The sequence below is a fragment of the Onychomys torridus genome, chromosome 8 (assembly GCF_903995425.1).
Source record: "Onychomys torridus chromosome 8, mOncTor1.1, whole genome shotgun sequence".
NCBI lineage: Eukaryota > Metazoa > Chordata > Mammalia > Rodentia > Cricetidae > Onychomys > Onychomys torridus.
This window is the reverse complement of record NC_050450.1, coordinates 23,525,298-23,551,877: the sequence shown is the minus strand read 5'-3', so window position 1 is coordinate 23,551,877 and position 26,580 is coordinate 23,525,298. Positions and strand designations below refer to the sequence as shown.

Below are 26,580 nucleotides of genomic sequence, written 5' to 3'. Positions count from 1 at the left end.
TGCCCTCCTACATTGGCTTCCGTATACTGACTGTTACTGTAAGATAGAATGATATGCTTGCCATTGTGTAAGCACTTTCACAGTATTCTGAATTTACTTTCGAAGACTAAAATATTTACTATCTGGGCTAATTCAGAAAATGTTTGCTTAAATGAGATGATTCTCAATGATCTAGGTGGGTCTGACCTGATCAGTTCACAGGCTTTAAGGGCAAGGCTGGGGGTCCTTGACAAAGATGAAGTTGTATCTCTTAGCTCCTGGTTGAGTTTTCTGCCTGCTTTGTAGTTTCAGATGTATCTTTTAGTTTTTGAAAGTCAAGGGGCCATATCAAGGAAGTAATGCAAATTCTTTATAAGAGAAAGGGAGCTTCCACAATCTGAGCTATAGATAAATACATATACAGATATTTACTTGTGCATATATATGTGTATATGTGTAGTGGGTAGCCATTCCAGCTTTGTCCTGGAAGCTCCAACCCTCATTGAGGCTTCGGTAACGGTCATGCCTACAAGGCGGTGTTGAGAGAGAATGCTGAAGACCTGGGTTCCAGATGCACAGGCTCTCTCTTAGTTCCTGGACCCTGGACACTGGAGGTAGATTGAGCAGAGTTCTCCAGAGAATACTGCCTGACTGTGCCACACCTTTCCCAGACTCTGTAAACTATCCATTCATTTGTAAGTTACCCCACAAAATAAACCTCCCTTTTAATAATTTTGTAGTGGCCTTAATAATTTTGCCAATATATGTATATATGTGTTTGTGTGTGTGTGTGTGTGTGTGTGTGTGTGTGTGTGTTTTGTGATGGTTGTTTGAGAGTTGCCCCCATAGGCTCATATATTAGAATGCTTGGTCCCCAGTTGGTGAAACTGCTGTTTGGGAAGGATAAGGAGGCATGGCCCTGTTGGCAGAGGTGTGTCACTGGGGATGGGCTTGAGATTTCAAAAGCCCATGGTAGTCTCAGTTAGCTTTCCTGCCTTATGCTGTGGATGGTATGTAAGCTGTCAACTCTGCCCTAGCTGTGTGTCTGCCTGCTTGTTTCCATGTTCCCCACCAAGATGGCCATGGACTCTACTGCCCTCTTGAACCATGAGCCCAAAGAAATGCTTTCTCTGTGAGTCGCCTTGGTCATAGCGTCTTATCACAGCAGCAGAACAGTTACTAAGACCTGAGTATTACTCACACACTGACATTCTTCTGGCTTTGATCTCCTGCAAACCCCCGATCCAACTGCTTACTGTGAGGAATGCTGCTGTGGAGTGCTGTCCTCCAAGTCCAACAGCCATTACCAGGCTCAGTAGAGCAGTTGGGACTATTCCCAAGAGACCCTCAAGATTTGGTCTGTTGACAAGAGACTGGGGAGTCATTAGAGCCTCTTCTGGGATTTTGCCACTCCTGTCTCCCTGGCAGCTGCATGTAATTCAGTTCCGGATGTTCATAGCCCCATAGTCTGAGAGGTGATAGAGTATGTAGTAGGAAATAGATTAACCCAAGAGACTACCTATGCAGCTATAGGGAAGTGGTCATCCATGCTGGGGTGAGATATTTTAGTGATGCGGCTGTTTTGGGAGTCACCCATGCTCCGGTGAGTAACCCCTCAGCTGTGTGCTAAGAAGCAAGCCCAACAAACTTTAGTTTGCCTACCTAGACTTGAGAAGAATCATTGCTATGTTCTGTCCTTAGCACCCTGTCTGGGGTGAGTAGAGGGTTCATGTGTTCCTAGGAAAAATTCACATGACACATGCAACTAACCCGTGCTGTCAGGAAACTGAAAAGTCAATACATTAAAATGAAAGAAAGTTGGTATTTTGTGATAACTAGCTGTCAGTGGGGATATTGCCTAGTCTTTCCTAATGTCTCTGGAGTAGGGCAGAAAGGGGTTTTGAGAAGTGCTAATAGAGAGAGAAAATTCAAGAAGACTTAGATCACCATTAGCGTATCCCTGGCAGATATTTTCCTTTTTTGGATAGAGTCTATATTCCAAGAGCAAAATTCAAGTTTTGTGGGAAATGTCTGTCTGAGACACCCTCCCTGTGTCTTTCTCAGTTTGCTCTTGCTGGTGATGAGGATGCCCTTGATCTCCTGGCGCTGTCAGCCAATAGTGTGCTTGAGTAGGGTTAGAGGGGCGTGTCCTAAGCTTTCTTCAGATTCTCCATTGGGTCCATGGGGCAGGAAGGATGCTAACTAAAGTGTGTCTTTAGTGTGCCACCCGCTGTGACACGGTCCTCTCTAATCCTCATGAAAAGCATGTGGAGGAGGAGGCGCCAACACTCAAGTCCTGTCTTCCAAATGAAAAACCGAATCACAGAGAGATGACGATCAGCCCACAAAGCTCATGTTTAGTCACTCACGAGGTTCAGAAGTCAGGGAAACTTCACTTGGTGGTCCGGGTTGGCTTTAACTACCTGTCCGGCTTGTAGCCATTTACGGGTAAGAGACAAACTGAGGTGGGCTCTCAGTTTTTGCGGGCAGCCTTTTAGTCCTCAGCAAAATCGCAAAATCGTGTGTCCCCGAGGGAGAAGAAGGGGGAGGAGGGAGTGGGAACCCAGAGGAGAGGAAGGCGGACCTTGAGAGAGAGAGTTTAAAAAGAGGAAGGAAGTGAGGCCCTGCAAGGAGCCTAGCCACCCCAGCCAGCGTCTCCACTAGAGAACAGGAGGCTCTCAAGGCTCCCGTCTGGCCATGGCCCCCTGGCGCAAAACTGACAAGGAGCGGCACGGTGTGGGTAGGTGTAGGCAGCACTGGGTTTTCTGCGCGGAGGAGGGCAGGTGGCTGGAGGGCTTCACCACTCAGGTGGATGTGATGGGATGTGTAACATGGGTGAGGGTAGGACATGCCATGCAAACTCGGGTCTGAGATTAGTGCTTCTCTCGGGCTGCTGCAGCTGTTGGTTTGAAGGAGAAAATGAGGGCAGAGAAAGGGTATCCTTTCCTTCAGCCTCTCTCAAGCACTCACGCATTCTCAAGATGAGGTGTTGTTGTTGACCTTTTGACGTTCAGCCCCGTGTGCCAGGCTTTGCATTGCATAGGATACTCTCCATCTGTCTATCTTGAAGCCACCATGGCTCCCTCTACCCACCTCCAAAGCCACACCATCTGCTGGTTTGCTCTGCCTGTTTCTCTGAGTCAGGTGACCCCTGATCTGCTCCGATATCCCAAGCATCCAGTTTGGAGCGGGGCTGAAGCCAAAGGGTCCTTCTATAGCCCTGGAGAACCTTTGAGAGAATAGTTCCTGCCAGATTATCTGAGGTTCGCAGAGAAAAGAGCCTTATCAGCTTCAGCCGTCTAAGCTCCCAGAGGCCTCTGCTTCAAATTGGGGGCGGAAGTGGTGGCTGGGGGGAAGGGAGGTGTCAGGTACTGTGACTCTAAGTGGCATCGTGATGCAATCCTCCCAAACTCTAAGTGCAAATTTAAAGTTCACTTAGGGGATTTCCACATTGCCAGATTACAGACCCCACCAAAGAATGGACGATTCAACAGGCCATGCCTGAGGGAACTCAGAAGTGGGAGTTATAGATGCAGGTGTGTGTGTGTGTGTGTGTGTGTGTGTGTGTGTGTGTGTGTGTGTGTGTTCCTGGGCCACAACTTAAGAATGGCTCCTTTGTGGGTGCTCAGATCTATCCATCCACAGACAAGCATTTGGCACTTTGAAGCACTTTAAAATGAAAGGTCCCCACCAGAGAACAGACAAGTTATATCTGCAAGGGGTCTCGGGTTCTCCATCTATAAAATGGGAAGTTTGAACTAGACTCAGTGAAGGCCTCCTTAAAGCTTCAAAGCTTCTCCAACTCTGCCTTTTCCAGCTGGGGGTACCCTGCTAGCAATCGACACATGAACAGAGGAACTATGAAATGGGCAGGGGATGTGGGCGGAGGAACCCTGTGTCCTAGGGGATGAAAGCTGGCCTGGAGAAGTGTGTCCGGAAAGCAAGGGCTCTTAGCATCTGCTGTGAGGAAAGGCAATGGTTTAGTACAGGGTGAATGGAAGCCACATCTAGACCATGTTCTTGTTTTCTCACTCTAAGTCTAGGTAGTAGCACTTTCCTATTTCATAGCATTCCTTTGTGAAGGACTCTGGAAACGGGGGCCTTAGAGGAAGACAAAAACCTAGAATTGTATGAGGGGTTAAGACAGCTGGGCCATCTCTGGGTGCTTCTCCACTTGATTCATTCTTTAGAATAGGTGTCGTTAGCTGTCCTTAGGGCCCCATTGAAAGGGGTGCTGGTGTCTCTTGCTGAAGACCCTTTATCACCAGAACCAGGTGCTCTCTTAGCCTCCTTGAGGTCTAGTGGGCAGCAGGCAGTCTGCACCAGGTTATTTTCTGTTCCTTCTGCAGCCTTGGCACAGGACCCCATCAGAGCTCTCGAGAAGGGCTGGGGTAGAAGTGGAGTAGACTCCTCCCAGGCAAGGCAGTGTGCTTACCAAACAAGAGAGCACAGCCTCTGCCAGAGGAGTTTGAAGAAGGTTAGAAGTTTGGGTTGTGACATCAGGCCTAAGTTCAAATCTACACTTGTTTCTTCGTCTATAATGAGGTGACGATGATGTTGCAGGTCTGATGGGATTGTTCTGGGGACTACCTGGAGTGATAATTATAAAGCACCCTGTAATACTCCTGTCTAAGATCAAGGGACTCACCTTAAAATGAGCAGCCGCAGAATCAAGAGAGACACACAGAGTGCTGGGCCCAGTGCCAGCTTCAGAGCAGCTGCTCCTAGAAAGAGGACAGTGGTTTAAATTTTCGAGGCCCACTCTCATTTCTGGCTTTGAAATGTCTGTATTAGAGAGTGTATTATTATTCCCATTTTACAGGTGAAGACCCCGAGTTCACAAGAGTTGGTGATAATGAAGCTAGCTCTTAAATTCCACGGCCCTAACACTTCAGGCTTTAAGTACTATAGGCATTCTTGATGGTATCAGAGGGCCCTTGAAGGAGGATGTCATGGATAAAAGTAGAAAGCTTGTGCATAGCAGTTGGATCAAGCAAGAAATCTAACTTGGTTTTAGTAGATGTTTGTAGAGAAAAGGCCCAGGAGAGGAGGTTACTTATAGTCAGAGTAGGAAGGCTTACCTATCTGGACTTCCTTCTGTGGTTCTTGGGCTTTTAAGAAGGAGTGTCCCATGAAAGAAGCCAATAAAAGCAGTTGAGAGATGGGCAGGGATTGGACATAGACTGGCAGGACATTGGGTAATAATTCTGTGAGTCTCTGTCTAATTGGTTGGTCTCACTTAAATCCACTTAAAATTAGCATGGCTTTTGGCATTTGCAATCTGTGTGAGACTCCCGTCAGTGCTGATTTTTTTTTTCCCCTTGGAAGAGGTATGGGAAGGGATGGAGGGAGGAGGGAGACAGGGAAATGGTGTCAGTTGGGCTTAAATCTGACTACAGGTGAAAGTGAACCTCTGAAATCGTGGATTGATTGAGGCACACATTCATTTTGCTGCTCACAAAATCCAAAGAACGGTGGTTCCAAGGTGGACTTGATTGAATAACACCTGTTTCCCATTAGTTTCCCTCACATATTTACCAGCCACAGTTTGCTGGCCTTGGAAGCCTTGATCCAGAAATGCTGTGAGAGGAGAGGAGAGGTGGATCGGTTCATCATGTCTTCCATGCTGCTTCCTTGGGATGCCCCCTCTGCCTCTTGAATCAGGCTGTCATCTGAAGCTGCAGCCATCTGGTTCCTTTTGCAGGTATCAAGAATGATAAAGGACCATGGAAGGCATGGCCTTTCCCTTTAAGAACACTTATCTGAAGGTAGACTTGGCATTTCCTCTTCCAGCTAAGACCTAATCATATGACCAAACCTACCTGCAAGAAGAGATGGGAAATGTAGTCTGTATAGCAGTTAGCCAGGTACTCAGCTAATATTTAGTAATTTCACTCCCAAAGTAAGCAAGAAAGAATGGTATTGTAGATAAAATAGTGACTCACACAATAAGATTCATTTTCTCATGTTTCTGGAAGCTGAGAGCCTGAGATCAAACCTGCCAGGAAGGTGGGTCTTCTGTGGCCTCTAGTTGATTGGCAGAGGGCCATTTACTGCCTTTTTCCTTGGCTTCCCTTATTGGCTTGCTGTTTCTTTATCTCCCTATAAGAACACTGGTCAGTGCCTCAGATGAATGTGTCAGGCTCTGCTGACTCCCCATGGGAGACCTTGCCTTGGAGGAAGTGGGAATGGGTGGGGTTTGGGGGGGAAGGCTGGGGGCAGGAGGAGGGAGGTGAGGGGAATCTGTGGTTGGTATATAAAATAAATAGAAAATCTCTTATTAATAATAACACACACACACACAGACACACAGACACACACACACACACACACACACACACACACACACACACACACACACACACACAGAGAGAACATTGGTCAGAATAGTTTAGGTTAGGGCCTCTCAATAAGGGGCTTCATTTTAATTTATTCAACTCTTCAAAACCTTGCTGCAGATATAACTCTCTTCCAGAACAGTAGAGATTAGGACTCTAGTCTTTATGTTTTAAGGAGACACAGTTTAGTTCATAACAGATCATGTGTGGTCTTTGTCATGGCGGTCAGGGATTATAAGTGAAGCCTCAAGGCAGGGCTCTTCAGATTGAGAGCTAGGATAGAAAAAATATGTTTGTCCTCAAGTTGTCCTCTTAGGCAAATTTGTATGGCGCCTCTCTTATGCTTCTAGAGAGGGGAAGACAATCTCCTTTCTCCCCCTTTCTTGGCTAGTGCCCTGTGAATTATACAGACAAAGGGCAGATGAACAGGAGAAAAATGAGGGGAAGGTGATTAGCATGCACATCATGGTAGTGCAGGGAGCATCCGGGAAGGAACCGCTCAGGGCTGCTTTGAACATGCCCTTGTATGGCAGCTCCACAGGGGAGAGTAGAGTCGCTGAGAAGTGCCTGGATGAAAGGAATGGGTCTGGGCTTCCAAAGGAGGCGGACTCAGGCTAGGGACTCACTCCGTGAAGCTTGTCTTGGAGCCAACTTTCCATGGTTTTCATGGCCACAAAAGGCCTCTGTGGACGAGCATTTATGGCTGTCCGTCTGGTTTTTCTAACTACCTGATTTTTCTCATACAAAGAGTGGTCCTCCAAAGCTTCCTTTTGCAGTTCTTGTGTCTCACTTTCTTCTAGCTTAAAATAATCAAATTAAAGTGGCACAGTTGGGGGGTGGCATATTTTAATTCCTTAAAGGTGAGACGTTTGTCCTTACAACCTGTCTCCAGCTGAGAGGTGAGGAATGATCTTCCCTGAGCCTCTTTTGCAGGTGCTGGTGATGGCTGGCATTTTGGGGTATTTCTTGGCTCATCAGTACATCACCTCCATCGTCACCTGGCATTCTCGCTGTGTCAGTATGTCTCCACCTTTTCTTTTTTATGAGAACACGGAATCCTATTGGATTAGAGGAAAAGATAGTGACCTATTTTAACTTGATTACTTCCAGAAAGACCATATATTGACATGAATTCACATTCTAGGATATTGGGAATTAGGACACTGAGGTCACTCTGTTTTAAAGGGTTGGGACAAGATTCAAATCCTAATAGGCTCTGCAGAAACAGAGAGGGATTCTTTCCTCTATTTCAGTGGGAAGGATATGGAAGGGTTCTTGTCTATATCCTAGTTCAAGGCTGTGGAGACACTTAGAGCCAGGAACCTTGGACAGAGCTGGTGTGGGCTGTTTTTTTTTGTTTTTTGTTTTTGTTTCCCTCCTGGGCTCTTATAATAAAGGATAATATTCATTCAAATAGTTCATTTTAGGTATGTGTGATGTGTGGGCAAGTGATGCATTTTAAGGTTCAAGAAAATCACCTAGAAATTCAGGAAGTATGAGCAGTCAGGCCTCCTAAAGGTCTCCTTTCCTGGCTTCCCAGCCTCTCTAAATACCTCATCTCTGTTCTCTGGTTTATCCTCACCACCTCCCTCTGGTTTCATCACTCTTTCTTAATTTTGGTATTCTCTAGCAACCCTTCATGACCCCACCAGAAATCTGTATGACTTTGTGTTTTGGCATCCAGTGAATCTTCTGTGCCCCAAGAGGGGAGATCCAGAATGGTGGCCTGTTCCATCTTTACAAAATGACAACCCATAAAACAGGTCATGATTTTGAGAGGGAGCAAGGAGTTGATTCAAGAGGATTGGAGAGGAGGAAAGGGAAACTAATGTAATTATATTTTAATTTAAAAATATATGAAAGAGCAAAACCAAATCTTATACTAGCACAGAAATGATTGTATCTTGAATATCATACTTAGGAACTCAAAGCATTTATTTCAAAGTCTGTATTTACTGAAACAAAACCCCTTTCATAAAATCAATCAAAACAGCAAAATAATGTTATTGCTTCTTAATAAATATTTTGTTTTGATTTTTATTTATTTTATTTATTTTTATTTTTATTTTTTTTTTGTTTTTCGAGACAGGGTTTCTCTGTGTAGCTTTGCGCCTTTCCTGGAACTCACTTGGTAGTCCAGGCTGGCCTTGAACTCACAGAGATCCGCCTGCCTCTGCCTCCCGAGTGCTGCGATTAAAGGTGTGCACCACCACCACCCAGCCCTTTGTTTTGATTTTTAAAGGGACCCCCCAAGTCACTAAGAACAGGCTCCACTCTACTCAGGGTGCGGCCCTGCCTGGTTCAATTTCTGACGGCTCTAGTCAAGTCACGTGACATGTTACTCTTCTAGCTCGAGGTATGTGGAGGGGAGGATGCTGTCTGCATGGGAGGCAAACGTGACACGCTAGCGGGAGCACTCCTTCAGAGGAACCGGCTCCAATGCTGTAGTCGGCAAGGCAACAGGAAACTCTTAGTTACTCACCTGCTCACTCACTAGTTCATTCTTCATTTATTTCCTGAATATTTGCTTGACATTTCCCAAGTCCCAGGCAGCATGTTAGTCACTGAGGCTTTAGGAGCTCACAGCTGGTAATGAAGACAAAGGAACTTTGTGGGTCAATCGCAAGCATATAGTTAGAAACTGTGTCGTGTTCTGTTGAAATAAATGAATGCTTGTCCATGGATGAATATATTGTGGAGAAGAGTTTTAACATGGACCATCAGCAAAGATCTCTGAGCAGTAGGAATAGAATTCTAAAGAGATGCCTGGGGGCATCTTGGGAAAAGAGGATAACTGTGTCTTGGGACCAGTCCCCAAATCTTCATCTGGTATAACAGAAACACAGGACTGAAAACTGCAGTCCCTTCCCCATGAGAATTCTTTGGTGCCTGGCCTCCTTTGTGATGTTCCAGCAACTCGGGGTCGTTTAGATGGACGTTTTAGGTTGGTTGATTAGGTCCATGTAAGGAGATTTTCCTACTTCCTGGATACATGGGAGCCTTGTGAGTCAATATCCAGCTTGGCTCCAACCATTGTGGAGACTTGGTGAAAGGTGCATTTCCCAAATTTTGCTTTCTCCCGAGTCCAGCATGTTTGGTGTTTTTGCTGTATTTTGAGACAGGAAGTGCAGTGCCACAATGTTCTGCTCATTTCTGGATGTCTGGATTTGCTGCTGCTTTTAAAGCTTGAAGGACTTTGATCATCAATCATGCATAGGTACCACTGTCTGTATTTGGCAGCATATACTGAGCAAATGTGGGATGATGATGTTTGTTGTTGTTGCCCAACTCTAGAGGAGTCTGTGCAGATACCTCAAATGTCCCCTCTAATAGGCACTTGCTCCCTCCCTCACTCCTGTAATTGGTGTGAATTGAACAGCAGTCAGGCTGAGTCAGTGAGCTGCTGAAGACATATTGTATTTTGTTCTCAGAGAAGTACATTCGTTCTCTCCCTGCCCCAACAAGGATGCTGTGGGCTTCTGCACTGGTTTAATTTCACAGTGGCAGAAACTGGGCCTGGAGGAGTGGAATGTGACTGACATATGGATGGATACTGTTGCAGATTTCTTTCCAACAACTGTTCATAGAATTCAGAGTTCTGACAACACACCACCCTTAGGTCAAAGGCTACACTATGTCGAAGAGACAGGGGTTCTTGCTGCAGTATAACATGGCAGAGGGTGACAAGTGGTGGGGTACACCCTGAGACACCCTGACTGGCACATCAGCTGCTGCAGTGACAATACTGGTTCCAGCTAAATGCTGAGGTTTTGCCTCGTGTCAGAAGAGGCACTATAACCAAGATGGCTTATAAAAGAAAGAATTTGCTTTAGGGCTCATGGTTCCACAGGATTAGAATCCATGTTCATCACAGCAGCGACCATAGCAAGTTGTGCAGACATGATGCTGGAGCAGTAGCTAAGAGCTTACATCCCAATCTGCAAGTTGGAGGCAGAGAGAGAAAGCTAACTGGGATTGGTGTGGGCTTTTGAAATCTCAAAGCCCACCCCTAGTGACACACTCCCTCCCACAGGATCATACTCCCTAATCCTTCCCAAGCAATTCCACCAACTAAGCACCAAGCGTTCAAACACATGAGCCTTTAGGGTCCATTTCCATTCAAACCACCACACCTGGCAAGTGGCTGCAGCAGTAACGGGGGTTCCTAAGGAAGAATATTCTGGTTGGAAAGCAGAGGCAGGGCAAATGATGCCTCAGGAGGAAGTCCCTTTGATGTGTAGGAGGCCAGGGTGGCTGGATCCAGGGTGAAGTGTAAGGATGGATTCTGTGGGAGGTGGTCATGGGGAGTAATGATGTGTGGGTATCACGGGGACTTTATAGTTGATGGAAGGTGGGGTGAGGTATTTCAGGGGTTGGAGCAGAATTGAGAAATGCCACATCTTACACTTGGGCTGACAGTTTCATGGGATGTGACAAAAAGGGAGTTAAGTGTCACAGCAGAGAGGCTGGTGACACAGCTGTAGCAGTGACCTAGATATGAAGGGGCAGTGGATCAATGTGAAGGTGGCCGTAGGTGTGCTGACATGGGCCTCACTTCTGCACAGATGTAGTGTAGGCACAGCAAGTGGGTTTTCCTCATAGAGTAGACATGGGTATGAGAACAAAGAGGAGTCCAGGGTGGTCCTAAGGCTTCTGGCATGAACAAACGAAAGTGCCAGAACAGTGTATGGGATTTCTCTCCTCATTCTGGATCTAAGTTATCACCAACCTCCTTATAAATAGGGAATTGCCTCACCCTTTCACAGCGTGGTGTGTTTAGAAAGGTGTGTGTTACTGTTTCCCAACCTCACCAGCCCCCAGGAGGTGGGCTTTTTTAAAAAAAAAAATTTTACCTTTACAGGTGAGGAGACCGAGGTGGAGAAAAGTTCCCAGCTCATTGTAGGTTCTTTTGGAATCACACCTCAGCTCTTCTGCTTTGTTACTTTTCGCCTGCACCAAGGTCCACTTTCTATTGCTATAACAGAACACACAGACTGGGTAACTTTTTAAGAATAGAAGTTGATTTAGCTCGTGTTTTTGGAGGCTGGGAAGGCTGACAACTTGGCATGGACATCTTCTCAACATCTACTGAGAGTTCTTGCTGCTTATTAACATGGTGGAGGGTACCACAGAATGAGGCAGAGCATGTGTACTAACTCAATTCTTCTTTCTTTTGTTTAAAGTAACTCATGATATCTTGGGGTCTATACTTATATAATGTCATCTAATCCCAAAACAAAAATTTGGGGATTACATTGCCAACCCATGGACTTTTGGGGGACACATTGTCTATGAATTATGTAAATATACATTGCCTTTCCCAGTAGGTGATCCATTCTGAGGGCAGAGCTCCATTGGAGATTCATTCTGAGTCCATCCAGCCCAAGAGTAATAGGAAGATGGGAGGGCAGAGAATCAATTGTTTAACAGTGGGTTTCCTTGAGAACCCAGCAGAAGCTGCCAGCCCATCTTTCCCGAAAGCATGCACATGTGCAGTTTGTGTTATCATTCATTCATTCCCACCTCTGGAAGCCAGTCAGGGTTCCTGAGAAAGTGTGGTGTGTTCCCACTCTGTAAAGTGCTGCAATGGATACAGCCGAGGCTCTCTGTTCCAAAGTATGAATTCTTTGACTCAGGAGCTGCCACCAGTCAGAAAAGGGTTTTCACAGTCTATTCAGATCAGTCCAGCAACCCCTCTTGGGAATGCATAGTGGATACAGCATTCCTGCCTTGGGGACTGCAGTCCAGCAGTCAATCTCTGCAGGAGGCAGCAAATAGCAACACAGTCACTATCACTCTCCTGTTTCTCAGGTTGGGCTGGTGGGGACCCCTTGCTTTGCATTACCGTGACTCCTGATATCACTCCCATCACATTCCACTGCCGTCTTCTGTTGAATTGTCTAGGACCCTTCATAGACCACGAGCTCCAACAAGGCAATACTGACCCTCTGTCTGGTATAGTTGTGTAAGATGCTTCTTCAGTTGTTGTTGATTGGACGGATGGATGTGCAGAAGGATGAGTAGATGGATGGGTACATGGATGGACAGATAGGTGGATGAATGGATAAATAGATGGATAGATGAGGGAGGGACCAGGGAGGTTGAATTTGAAGTTTTCCCATTTCTGGGCCTCACAAGGTTCAGATGGACTGAGTTACCCTTCTTGCCCCCATCTTCTCACCCCATCCCTTCCTTCCAAGAGGCTATGTCCTTTGAGAACACTTCAGCTCTTGAACTCCTTTTTGATGTTGAGCCCTTGCAGTTGGCCACTGGACCAAGCCCACTTGTTCACACCCTGGCACTCCGTTAAGATGGCCCTGAGGGGCCTCACACATCGCACTGACTTCCCCCACCTCCCTGCCCTCCCCACCCCTCCCACCTCTTTCCCTCTGCCCCTTGCCTGTGCTCTGCTCCTCCCTCTAGCTCTAGTCTCACTTCCCTCCGAGCGCCTTCTGCCCTCTGAGAGCCCACTGCTGCTGTGCCTGGCAGCTTGGCAGTACAGTGCTCACACAGTTCCTTGCTTCTCCTATGTGTGGATCCAGGAGAACCAGAGCCATTTACCTCTCTAACCTGCAGGATTCACCAGATTGCCAGAGACTTTGAATTTCTGTGAAGAGGGCTGATGTGGTTGATTTTGTTGTAGTCCCTTCTAACTCTACAGTTATAGGTGAAAGTAAGGCTCTGTATGAGGGTGTAAATGCCTGTGCTGTGGGAATGTCCACATCATGTTCTAAGCTGGATTTACCCATCTTGGTCCAGCTGATACTGTGAGTCAGGGATGATTCTTTGATGTAGGACTATCTCTTCCATTATACAGTTGTGTATCAGTCCATTTTTCTGTTGCTTTAACAAAATACTCAAGGTGGAATACTTACAAAGAAGAGAGGTTTGTGTAGATCACAGTTTAGTAGGTGAGCATCTGAGACTGATTATTGGCTTTGTCTACTCAGTAGCAGGTGAGGACCTCAGGGTCACCTGAGCCCCAGTGGTCAGAGTAGAGACAAGCAAAGTGAAGCCAGAGACTGGGAAGGGACCAGGTGGTTCTTTTAATAACAACTTTCTCTGGGGAACAAATAAGTCCCATTTCTAAATGCAATGCTTCAGTGACCTAACCCCCTTCCACTGGACTCTGCCTCTTGAAGGTTCTACTATTTCTAGTGTTGCATCACTGAGGCACCACCTCCAGTGTGTGAGCCTCTTGGTACATGCTCAGTCCGTGTGTAAATCATAGAGGATGGTTAATCAGCACCTCTGGCCTCTACCTATTAGAAAGCACATTCAGCCTTCTACCTGGCCCCAAATTAGGGCAAAGATGAATACTACTGGAGGGAAAGCAGCCCCCAACTGAGGAGCTCTGGGTTAGAGAACACATCATTGGAATCTCACCCGAATTTCTACTGGCTAGGTGGGATCTCTTTGGCTCCCCAAAGGCTACACAATGATGTGCGGGCCCAAGGGCTGTTGTCATGACCCAGTGAGGGCCTTGGGAACCCTGGAATAGCTCAGATGACAGGCCAATCTTTGTAAGAGGTGGAGTATGCAGTGGTGGAGATCAAATCTCTGAGGCCAGTCTGCTTGCAGAGAAATCCTGGCTTGGCTCCTTCCTTACTGTAGCACCTTGTGTTTAATCTTGCACTGCCTCAGTTTCCTGATTTGTAAAGTAGAGAAAACACTTATACCCATCAACAGTTGTATGGCAAAGATTTAGTGGAGGGGAACTGAGGTTCTCTGGTGAGGGAACTTCTCCCCTTCCCCCATCTTTTTTTGATTATCTGTCTCATGCTCTTGCCCTTCTGCTATCTCTTCTTTCTCTTCCCTCTTCCCTCTTCTTCCTCTTCCTCTCTTCCTCCCCTCCTCCCCATCTGTCTCCCAGGCTGGGGACCATTGCAAGTCATTTGCTGCATTGCGTGTGGGTTTGGAGCTCTGCTAGTTCCTGCAGTTGCCTTCTCTAGAGTCCTATCAAAGTGTTGCTCTGGTGTTGTCCCTGCCCATGGACTCCGGCACATGGCTCACATGTGTCACTGAATGCATTGCACACTTGACCCTAGAGACCCGTTGTTTTCGTTCCATTGGAGAAGCTCTCCAAAGCCCAGCTCAGGCTCTAGCAGTGAGCTATGGGTGACAATACTTTGGAGAGTTACCCTGATGATCAAATGAAGCAATGTGAATGAAAGGCCTTTGCTTGTCTTCTTTCTCACCACAGCTTTGGTTCTCAGTACAGGAGTTAGCACCCAGGAGATGCTCCTGTGTTTGTGTCTCTGCTTGGCCTATGACAAGACTTAGTAAATGTCAAACAACTGCTTTCTCGGAAAACTGTGTGCTGTGGCTAGAATTCAGACATCTGGATTGCCTGTCTGTCTGTTTACCAATCTATCTAGCTTTCTTTCCGATAGGTGAGTGTGTACCTTTCTTCCTGTGCCTTCCTTTCCTCACTTGTGTAAACGAGGGGAAATATGTTGATTTCCAAACATGTACATGACATAGAGACAAGACACTTATGGTATCTGAGTCACAGGGCTATCACAATGACATTCAATTTTACCTTATTTCTCTAGATTTTTTAAAAAAAAATATGTGTATGAGTGTTTTCTTTGCATGTCTGTCTGTTTACCACCTGCATGCCTGGTGGGAGGAGGCCATCAGAAGAGGGCATCAGATCCTCTGGAATTGAAGTTACAGATGATTGTGAGCCACTACGTGGGTGCTGAGAATTCAACCTAGGTCCCTGGGAAGAGCTATCAGTACTCTTAACCGCTAAGCCATCTCTCCTGCACCTGGGGTTGAATTCTTGATGAGCAGAATACTGTAGTATCTTCAGGAAGAACTGGTGTGGAACCAGTGGGTTCCATTTCCAAGGCTGATAGGCATCCCATCAAAGCCTCACAATAGCTGTTCTGAGGATTGCCAGTTTGGGGTTTCTATATGAGTCCCTGCTGGAGTTGGTGGCCCCAGTCCTTGGAAACACCCCTTTGATCCTTAGCTGTGGGAACAACGTCTTCATGGACTCTCATTGACATTTGGCTGCTGGAGTTCCTGGGTGTAGCAGTTGATACAGGAAATGTTCAGGTTCCTCTGTGTGGAGCTAGACACCTGTGATGGGTTGGGGGAGGGGACAGGACCATCTGTGATGAGGAGGCTAGACAGGGATCTATAAGTTGACTGGGGACCAAGGCTGTGGGTAAACTCCCCCACTTGCCTGTGTCGGTGGCCACGATATCAGCGGTTCTAGTTCTGAAGTGTCTTTGCCTGCCTCGTGTTTGTTTATTTGTTCGTTGTGCGTGTACGTGAATGTCAAGGCTCTAGTGTGGAGGTCAGAGGACATCATACGGGAGTTACTTTTCCTGGGGTGGAACTCAGGTTATCAAGCTTGGCTGTAGAGGCCTGTACCCACCTAAGCCACCCCAGCAGCTCCCGTTCCAGATGATGCTTGGCCTTTTCCATCGCATACTTAAAATGTTGACAGTGGCTGTGTCTCTTTGAGTGGGAACAAGTGGGCCTTCTCTCAGCCTGCTCAGGAATGAACAGAGATAAGCAATCACACTCAGTCAAAGGGTGGTGTTCTGCCCTGGAGTTTCCTGTTAGTCATTTAGAAAATTGAACAGAAGTGGGTACTGGTGAGCAGACTCACTTCCTTTGTCTGTTTCCCCTACTAAATGAAGCTTTGAGAACAGAGGTCCTCAAGTAAAGGGAGGATGGCCTTACGTGTGGCATCATTTACTTTCCTATTTATAACCAGTGAGTCCTTTGGACCGATACATACGTCCCATTGGAGACCCAGTTTGAAAATGTTTCTGAGACATCTTAAGTTGACAGATTTGGACTCTCTTGGCTGAAATGAGTAGGCAGAGAGTGAGGGAAAAGACTCTGGACAAAAGCCTCAGAACACTGAGCAAAACTCAGTGTGCCCCGCCTTCAAGTGTCTGTGTGCTGACCTGATTTGCTGCATAGGCAAACCCCCATCTGGGTGGTTTCCTTCAGGGGAAACCACAGTTGATCCTGCAGCCCTGTCAGTTCCAAGGCCGAGTCTCAGGGCCAGCCTCTGGGTTGGAGGAGCAGAGAGTCAGTGCAGAGCCTGTTTAGCAAGGACACTGGCACACTGGCATGTGTCCAAGTGCCAGCAGCCAGGGCAGGGAGACGATTATAAGCTGGGCCATGTGGGCAGGGAATGGAGAAGCCTCTGGGTCCCCTGCCTCTCTCCAGACTTGCTCTTAGACAAAGGATTAACTTCACTCAACGCTGACCCTCTATGCTGCTGACTACAAACTGCTGGAAAGTGGAGTTAAAGGTCACATGAAGCTTGGGAGGAGTTAGTGGTGTTCTGAATGGCCTTTGTAGATCTCGCACTACTGCTTGAAAGAAATGTGACACACATTGATTGAGCTTCTACTGTGGCTGGGTGTGCAGTTCAGCCTTTTGTGACTAATATTGGGTGGGTCTTTTAGGTATCTTTTGACAGGAAATAAAATCAACTCCATTGAGAATGAGGGTGGCCACATGGCTTGGCTAACTGGGACTGCAAAGGAGGAGACAGGTGCTAGAATGCATTCCCAGGTGGGAGGCTTTAGATTGCAGGTGGTGCGCGGTTACATCATTTGCTCACCCGGAGTTGTGACTGGCTGTCTTGTAAGAAAAGGGACTGGGTGTTGTCTCAATCTCTAGGTTATTTAGAGGAAGCAGGAAGTCTCAGAATGGTTAGTAAGAGCCAGCGAATCATAGCTGGTTTGTTCTTCTGAGTGCCTGGCTCGGGTAGCCCAGGTCCCAGGACCAGCTGCAGACATGCCTGAGCCCAGAGAGGACATCCTAGTGTCCTTCAGTGGGAGCTGGAGTAGCTGAGGCCCAGAATGATGGATTCTTCTGTTCAAGCAGGCTGTCTGGATAAAGAGGGGCAGACCCACACTCAGGCAGGCAGACCCCAGTCAGGTTCGGTTCCGTTTTCACCGGTCTCTCGGCCTTGTGTGGTGTACAAGCTGAGACTGGCACATGGTGGCCTTGAGCTTGAGGCCAGAGCCATAAAGAACCGAACTGACCACTTGAGTTGGGGTCTGAGACCTTGCCTCATGCTTTCTAAGCTTCTTCGTCTCTCAGGCCTTTTCATTGCCATTCCTAAGAACACTCTCAAATGGAGGTCAGGGCAAAGGGCACACCTCGCACTGGACCCCGTGTAGTATCCTAGTAACCTTGTCTGACAGATACCATTAGTATACTCCTTGTAAGAAAATGAGACCCAAGGAGGTCACACTGCACAAAATGGCAGGACTGGCATCTTTCTGAGTCACTCAGTTCTTTGATGTGGTTTTGGGGGGGGGCATATGTTATAGAGGTGGGAGGGTGAAGGAGAGAGGAGAGAAAAATGAGTTGGGAGAGGGTGTCTGTGATGCAGAATAATCACTCAGGATGTGCACAGGGTCAGGCATGGTGCAATGTTCTCTCAGCTCAGGCCCTGCAAGACATTGGGTAACTTTATTAATCTCTCTGTTCCTCATTTGACATATGGACATGATTCTTCCTACTTGGTGCCAGTACTATGAGGATTAAATAAGTAAATGCATAAGAGGAGAGAGCTTCGAACAGTGTCTAGTACAAGGCAAACATCTGGTGAACACTGGTTCTTGTCAGAGTCCGCATCAGTCCACACTCCCTCCCAGGTAAGGCCCAGTTACATACAGTTTCTCTCTAGGAACCCTGACCTGTGTAAAGTGTAATTTACTTGATTAGTTCCCCACATGCCTTTCTGGGTGGTCAGAGCTGGCATAAGGACAAATGTTTATAGATTGGTGTTAGGGATTATGCTGTTTTAGTAAACTAGTGGTTGTAGATTCTCCTCTAATAACCATGACTTCATCTGCATTGAGTAGATAGCTAGGTTTCAGATACCGGGCATGGTGTTCCTTTTGTTGAGCAGGTCTTAATCCAATTAGAGAGTTGTTGGTTACCTCCAAGGTGTGTGTACCACTATTGCACCATATGAAAAACAAATAGTCATTGATGTGTTTCACAGGAGTTATAGATGGGTAGGACTGTTGGTTACCTCTCTCCTTTGGAAGCTTGCATGGCGCCTTCTGGTACAATGAAAGCTAGTCCTTAGGGAGGGGGCATACAGGTCAGTTCCAACTTGGGAGCCTCTGGGCCCTGTTTCTGAAATGTGTTATGTCTTCAGCAAAAGGGACTTACCTTTACTTCTAGGGGGTAAGTAAGGGCAACAGCAGAAGGTTGTATGGGGACATATAACCCTAGGCAGCTCTGGCAAACAACTCAAAAGAGGGCTTCTTATGTCAGGTATGGGGTTTTTGTTAGGTGTTCTTTGGCTCTTGGAGGTGGCACCGTCAGTCCAGATGATAAAAGCTGGTTAAAACTATATATGTGTGTCTATACACTGAATTACCTGCATTGTAGGCTGAGGGAGGGAGCCACCCAGGCCTTTGGAATTTGCCCCACGTTGGGCACCAGATATTGGTGAAATTATTAAGGCCACTCCACATAGTTAAAAGGGAGGTTTATTTTGTGGGGTAGCTTACAAATGAAGGGGTAGGTTGCAGGGTCTGGCAAAGGTATGGCGCAGTCTGGCGGTGTTCTCTGGAGAACTCTGTTCGGTCTACCTCCAGCGTCCAGGGTCCCGGAACCAAGAGAGCGACCTCCTCCTGATCCTTGGTCTTCTGCTTCCTCCCCCGCCCTGCCTTGTGGGTGTGACCATTACCGAAGCCTCAATGGGGGTTGGAACTTCCAGGCCAATGCTGGGATGGCTATCCACTACATGCATGTGTGCATGTATGCACATATATGTGTTCTATGTACATATTCATGTGGATTTCTACATACGTTTGCATGTGTGTGATTGCCAAAAGTCAATGCCAGGTGTCTTCTTCAGTTGGTCTTTGCTTTACCTTTTTGGAGACAAGTTGTCTCTGAATCTGGAGCTCATTGACTGAGCTAGCCTGGCTGGCCAATGACCTCAAGGACCTGCCTGTGTCTGCTTCTTCCAAGGCTGGGCTTGCAGATGCATGCTACCCTCACTTGACTTTTTGCATTGGTGCTAGACATGCAAACTTTGGTCTTCATACTTGCTCATTGGGCACTTCACCATGGAGCTATCTCCACAGGACTTTTGGGGGTTTTTTGATGACTGAATTTTGCTTTCCATGAGTCAATGCTGGTAGTTTGTTTCTAGGGATGAGTCCATTTCATCTGGGTTATCTCATCTTTTGGTTTATGAGTGTTGAAAGCCTACTCTTATGAAGCTTCTTTATTGACTGAGCTGGTTGTAAGGGGCAGTAGGCAAGGCAGTAGCTAGGGAACCATCAGCTTATAATCCCTTTTCTTTCTGAAACATTGGTGGTAATGTCCTCACCGTCACTCTGACTTCGGTAACTTGAGACCTCTGTCTATTTTTAGTATACCAGCCTGTTTATCACTTGAAAGGAATTGCCCTTTATATTATGTTACAATCACGTATGACATATGATCATTATTTATGTCTTTGTCTTGGTCATATCAATTCATTGAGACTGTAATCTACTAGCTATGTGTTCATTTTTTAAACCAGTTTTTTCATTTCTTAATTTTCTCTTCATTTTTTGAAGGAAAATCTTGTTAGCTATGGAATTCTCCATTTGCTGATTGTTTCCCCCTTTTAGTCCCCTAATTGCTGTCATGGTTTTTAAACAGGAACCGTGTTATGATCTCATTAAGATCCTTTGTACAGAGTGATTTGTTTCTTCGCTGCCATTGAAAATCTTTGTCTTTGTGTAGAACAGTTGGACTTAAATGTGTCTCGGTGCATTGGCAATGCTTCGCGTTTGTCCTGCTTTGGTTCCCTTGTTTCCTTTGTGATGGAGACTTGCACCTTCCATTAAAGTGGGATGGTTTTCGACCATTACCTCTTCGTTTTTTTCTGCCTGCTTTTCTTTCTCCTCTCCCTCTGGAGCTCCCATTATGGGAATGCCGATCATTTGGCTACCAGCATAGGTCTCTGGTTTCGCTTTTGTTTGCCATTTTCTCTCAGTGCATCTTGGTCTGATTCGATCTCAGCTGCCCTCTCTAAGATTACAGATTTTCTCTCCCACCCTATTAACTCTGCTGTTGAATTTCATTGACTTTTTTTTTTTTTCCTGTATTTGCTGTTGTTATCTCTGTCCAGATATCCTATTTGATTTCTTTGTATAATTCTTTTGAGGTAAGTTCTCACTATGAAACCACACTGGTCTTGCTCAAACCTGTGATCCTCCTGCTTCAGCCTTTAGTGCCGGGATTGTCGCTGTGCACCACCACAGTCAGCTCCATTTGTAATTTCTATGTCTCAGTGATATTCTTTGGTTCAGAGTCACCATTCTTGTTTCCTATTTTCTTTGTGTCTATTTTCCTTCAGTTCTTCAAACATATATAAGATGGTTGATTTAACCCTTCATCCCCCAAGTCCAGTATTTGTCCTTTTTCTTGTCCATTTTTAAAAAATTTATTCTTTCCCATGAACTGCCTACACCATCTTTCTTAACATACCTCATAATTTGGAATTGAAACTAGATATTATTATGAATATTTGAATATTAATTATGATGTGCTAGCTGTGGAAGACATGTTCTCCTCCTTGCCCAGAGCCTGCTGTCATTGCGTGAGATGGGTGGCAGTGTTTGGATGGTTAGTTGCTTTTAGAAATATTTTTTTGGAGACTGTGCTGTTTGTTGTGTGTAGACTGGAGACTCTAAATACCCAGAGTCAAAAGAGGCTGGGGAAAGCCTGGTCTTTGAAGATGGCTCAGTGTCCTGGCATGCCTTCCGCATTTACTCAGGCTTCTGCAACTCTGCTCAGTCTGACTTCTTGCCTGCATGGCTGTTGAGACTCAGTAAGAGCTGAGAGTTTATGGGTTCTCTTGCTAACCCCTCCCACCCCTGACTATGCCCAACGCTCATGCACAGTCTTTGGAAATTCCTTGCTGTAGATGAGTGTCTTTCCAAGCCATTATTCTTGGAAGTATTTCAGCCCTGATCCTAAACTCCCAGGGTCTGGGGAAGATATTTTATTGTTGTTTTTAAAGCCTTTGTCCTGGTGGGTGGAGGTAGTTGTCTTTAACGATTTTGAGATTGGTCACTATAGAGTTGCTTCTGTGAGTGAGTGTTCAGAGCTAGAGATGTAGGTCATGCAGGGAACACACACACACACACACACACACACACACACACACTTCAAAACTTTTTGAGACAAGGTCCTTCTGCTGTTCACAGATCAGGAACCTATGTCAGAGACTCAGGCAGCCATCATTAAGACTGCCACGGCCATGGAGAAAGGAGACCATGACAGTGATGCTGTACATCTCACCCTCCTTTGCAATGGTGTGGGCGATCTCATGTTCCATCCAACTAGAGGGGCTCTCTGACAATTCCTGCCCCCAGGAACCAATAGTTTGGATGAGAATGCAGGTTCCCTTGGTGACTTTTGCAATCTCCCTCCCCCACACTCCCATGCTGGGGACTGAACCCTGGACCTTGCATTTGCTAAGGAAGCACTCTATTATGGAGCTGTAGATGGGAATGCATTCCTGAATGCTAAGCACTCCTTCATGAACCCTATAATCATTGGGAAACAGTGTGGCTGTGGCCTGCAGGAGCCTGAAGGGTTTGTTTTAGTGAGTTCTGGGTTGGCTGTACTTGGGCAGAAATCAGGTAAGACAGATTGTATAGCTGTCCCTCGTCATGACAAAAGGCCCGAGGTAACAACTTCAGAGGAGGGGGTATCTGTTTTGTCTCACAAAAGCAATTTTGGACATCACAGGAGGAAGACATAGCAGAATGGTGAAGTCTGGGTGCTTGGGAGCTTCTGGCAATCACTTGTCATAGTCGAGTGGACTAGGAAACAGAGATTGGAATTAGAGAAGGGCACAATCAAAAGGCCCACCTCTAGTCACCCATTTCCACCAATCAGGTCCAACACCCTAAAGACTCACAACCTTTAAAACAGTGTCATAATCTGGTAACCAAGCTTTCAAACCATGAGCCCATGCCATCCTACTCATTAGATATAGATGATCGTGTAACAACAGAAAATGTAGAGCCCTGCATGTTGGGATTTTGTTGCTGAGATGGAGTAGATGGGGAGCAGGAGGCAGCCCAACTTAGAGGAGAGAGTGTGGAAGTTGATCAGCATTTCCTGACATTTCTTGTCTTGAGGACTTTGGCCAGAATGCCATCGTTTCCTCTTCTGGGCTCACAGCTCCTGCCACACAATGGGCTGCTGTGAGGAGGGAAGGAGAAGATACACAACCTCTTGCCGAGAGCACAGCAAGGGACCAGATGTGTGGATGGTATGAGCAGCCTCCTGGTTGCCAAGGCTACCAGTGTAGGACCAGAGTGGGAAGAGGTCAGGTTCGGTTTTTAAGTGGGTCTGGATTGATGATTGAAGTAGGCAGATGGCTTTTGCACTGGCTTTCTGTAGCCCATGTGGGTTTCCTAAGTGTGAGATCGCCTCAAGGCAGAGGCAGCAGAGTGGAGCAAGGAGTCAAGATTCCTAGAGGTCTCACTGACTGCTTCCATGGTCTATTTTACAGCCATCTACAACTTCCAAGGCAGTGGAGCCCAGCATCTCACTCTACAGATTGGCGATGTGGTACGAATACAGGAGACCTGTGGAGGTGAGTCATTATTACCTCTGTACCCCTCACATGTTGGTTCCTTCACTGTAGGAACCCAGGCACTTATAGTACTCTCTCTAAACATTCACTTGCGTAACATGTTTAAATATATCTTGCTAATTTAGTGCAGTTAGCCCTTTGTGCCCATGGTTTTTGCATCCATGGGTTCAACCAACAACAGACAGACAATATAGCACCTGCAAAATGTATATTCAGTTCTTGTTACTCCATAAACAATACACTATGATTATTTATATGACATTGCCACACATTAGGTATTAGAAATGGCATAGAGATGATTTAAAATATGTGAGGACATCCATATGGTCTACATAGATATGGTACCATTTTATATAAGGGGCTTAAACCTCCGTGGGCTTTGGTGCAGCAATCCTGGAGCCAATCTCTCCACTATTTTGAGAAATGACTGCAATTAGAGTTTACTGAACAAAAAAGTGCTTTATTATCTTAGGAATGTTAGTTTCATAACAAAGACCTAACTGGCTGACTTGATGGTTGCTATGCTCTGCATTTGCCACAGTCAGGGGACTATGGGACTTTGGGCCTGTGGATCTTTCTAGATGTAGTTCTTTATTAATATGTACACTATTGTAAAGAAAAATAAGCATCATCAAGATGCAGGAGGGTGCTGTAAATTATCCTCCTGACTCCAAGACAGAGGCTGTGTGTGCCATACAGAAGTGTTATGTAAATGCAGCTCCCCATGGAGCAGGGGCCCAAACTGGAGCTGTATGCTGGGTAAAGTGGCAGCTCTTCCCTCCTGTAAAGTCACCTGGCATGAAGCTAAAAGTGTATGTTGAGTTCAGTTCACCCATGATGGTGGTGAGAAGGGGTGCATATTAATATTTCCTCAAAGACTAATTGCCTTAGACTAATGAGACAGGCAACTGAAAATTATCATCTATGTTACTGACACACTTGATATTGTGGGTAGGACTAGTGTATAATAACTTAATGAGTGTGTTAATGTGGCACTGATGTTCAGCAGACTCTCCCGTCCCACACGCCCGAGTTGAACTTCCAGAGTTCTCCCTTGCCTGGCCAGCCTATGACTCCTCCTGCACAACAGACACAGCGTATAAGGAATATATGTTTCCTGTGGCTGGCAGGACAAAGGAGGAAGAGGAGACTGGCCTGAAGTACAGCTGTGCCATCTCCCAGTGAATCCATCAGATGAGGCCCTGGAAAGGATGACAGGGTGTGCTGCAGGGTAGGCCTCTGCAGGGACACAGCAGCCAAGAACCATCTTGTCATTCCCACAGACCAGACACTGCGCTCCATCCTGGAGAACACAGAATCCTACTCAGGCCTCACATCAACCCACTAGATAGATGGAGTCCTTTGTGGTGCTGGATGAGCTACATGAGGCTACTGGGGCAGTGGAACCCCAGCTCTCTTGGCAGATTTGTAAAGAGGCGCTTGTGCATGTATGCACGACAACATGACATTCATACACATATAACCTCCCAACAAAAATGCACACATACGAATACACAGCTATGCACAGACAAGCACACACAAAATCATACATACATAAGAACAGGTGCAAACCGTGAAAACAAGCAAATGGAAAACTTTTCTTTGAGGAGGGTAATTTAGTATTTTGTATTTCAAAGCAACTTTTAAAGGGATCACTAGAGAGAAATGAAACCTGCTTGCATGTGTTGGTGCTTTGGCAGTACGATTCTTTTTTGGGTTACAGCTAATAGGATACCATACACTGTTTAGTGCCCAGGACCAGGAAGCACCTCGACCTTGGCTTTTTAGAGATTTTGAACACAGAGGATGAGTGTGGTTCAGGAAGTGGGTGGGGGAATTGTAAGGAGTGGGTGGGTGAGGGGATATCTTCCTGGAGACTCAAGCCTGTTCTTCTAAATTTACTACCCCTTCCCATTGTTAATTATTAAGTGGCCGGCGCTGTTGAACATGCGAGAGAAGCCATGAGCCACAACAAAACCCACTATACGAGTTTGTTAAGGGAAGGTCATGGAAGGGGGGGAATGACCGTGAAGGAAGAGAGGGAGGGCGGAACCTGCTTTTATAGGTCCCCCTGCACATGCACACATGGGCTTACATAGCTATGCCATGCATGTGCATAGATTACATGATGCACAGATTACTAGTTGTAAGGCCCTAGGATGACTGAGCATCTTGCTTGGCTACTGGACAGCGCATGCAGAGTCATGTAGCTGGGGGAGCAGCTAGGAATTTTAACATTCCAGACTCTTTGTTTTATATATATATATAAACGGTGGGTGAACGGGAATGGAGGTGCCATGTCTCCCGAAACTGCTTCCAGCTGACTTGGTGGGTGTCGGCTAATTTTTGGGGGTAGGGAAGGGGAATTTTGAGATAGCTGAATGTCCTGAGGCAGTGGATTGTCCTCTGCTGCTTTGGGAATTGTTCATCACCTTCTGCTGCTTCAGGCTCTGTGGAACTGTTTGTCATCACTTGGATCTGACAAGCTGAAGTGGATCCGACCTGTCCAGGTGGATTCAAGCTGGCTCTGGAGCTCGGAAGAATTTTTAAACATATTAAGAAGCAGCCACAGGGAATTTAAAATCTTGAGCTGGTTGCCATGATATTATAATGTTTAGTACTCTGCTATCAGAATTTTATTGGTTAGTGTTAGAGAGAGAGAGAGAGAGAGAGAGAGAGAGAGAGAGAGAGAGAGAGCGCACCTGGAACATGTTTTTATTTTTTTAATCATTATTATCAATTAGGCTTTTTATCTTCACCTGAGACAACAAATCTTAAAGCACCTGTTTCCTTTATTATTGTAGCATCCAGGAGACACAGATGATCAGTTACTGAGGGCATTTAACAGTAATAGATTGTTATATTGAAGTCCTTTTTTTCCCCAGAGTCCAGACCCTTTTGAGTCTGGGGGTGTGAATACCTCTGGACTGATACTTTTCCTTACCACCTAGGAATATTTGATTGTCCTTGGCCTCCAGCTCTATGGTGGTCCTGTAACAATTAGCTGAGCAGTTAATTCAAAGTTTGAATACGTTATTAGAGACACAGAGGGAAACTGATGCCTTGAGATCGAGGACTGAAAAGTGAGAGGTTCCTGAAGGGATAGTGGATAGGAGAGTATAAGGGTTAGGCACTACAGGATGGAAGGGGACCACTGCAGAATTAATGAGCCAGAGGTCTTGAACCAGGATGTAGGTTATATTAGATTTTTTTTTTAGCTGAGGATTGAACCCAGGGCCTTGCGCTTGCTAGGCAAGCACTCTACCACTGAGCTAAATCCCCAACCCCTCTATTAGACTTTTTAACTGCAAGTATGGGGATATTAAAGGGAGAAGAGGTTGGGCAGAGCAGCTTTTTCCTGAGAAGGTCAGAAATGATAGGCTTAAGTACCCTAAGGCTCTGGAGTGAGAGAGGGTACTGAGCTTGGGTAACGTACCTGGTAGGGTCCTGCAACTGGATAATAATGTGGGGATAGTGCCTAGCAACAGAAAAGTTCTGGGTGTCCCAGACTTGGGGTCCACCTGAGAGGCTGGCAAGGGAAATGGAATGTTAGAGCTAGTAGGCTGCGTGCCTAGGAGGAGGAGGAGCTGCTGGGGAGTCTGGGGTAAGGTAAATGGGGGGGGGGCAAATGAAATAAAAGTTCCT

General features: G+C 46.2%; 1 protein-coding gene across 1 annotated transcript in view; it reads left to right on the top strand.

Annotated features, from left to right (window-relative positions):
- The first annotated feature begins 2,623 nt into the window (after positions 1-2,623).
- The window catches only part of Dock2 (dedicator of cytokinesis 2), a 395,818-nt gene continuing 371,861 nt past the window's right edge, over positions 2,624-26,580 (top strand). Inside the window, exons 1-2 of the mRNA XM_036195507.1 lie at positions 2,624-2,719; positions 22,852-22,935. Coding sequence (XP_036051400.1) covers positions 2,677-2,719; positions 22,852-22,935 — 127 coding nt within the window. The 5' untranslated portion in view covers positions 2,624-2,676. The remainder of the gene's footprint in view (positions 2,720-22,851; positions 22,936-26,580) is intronic.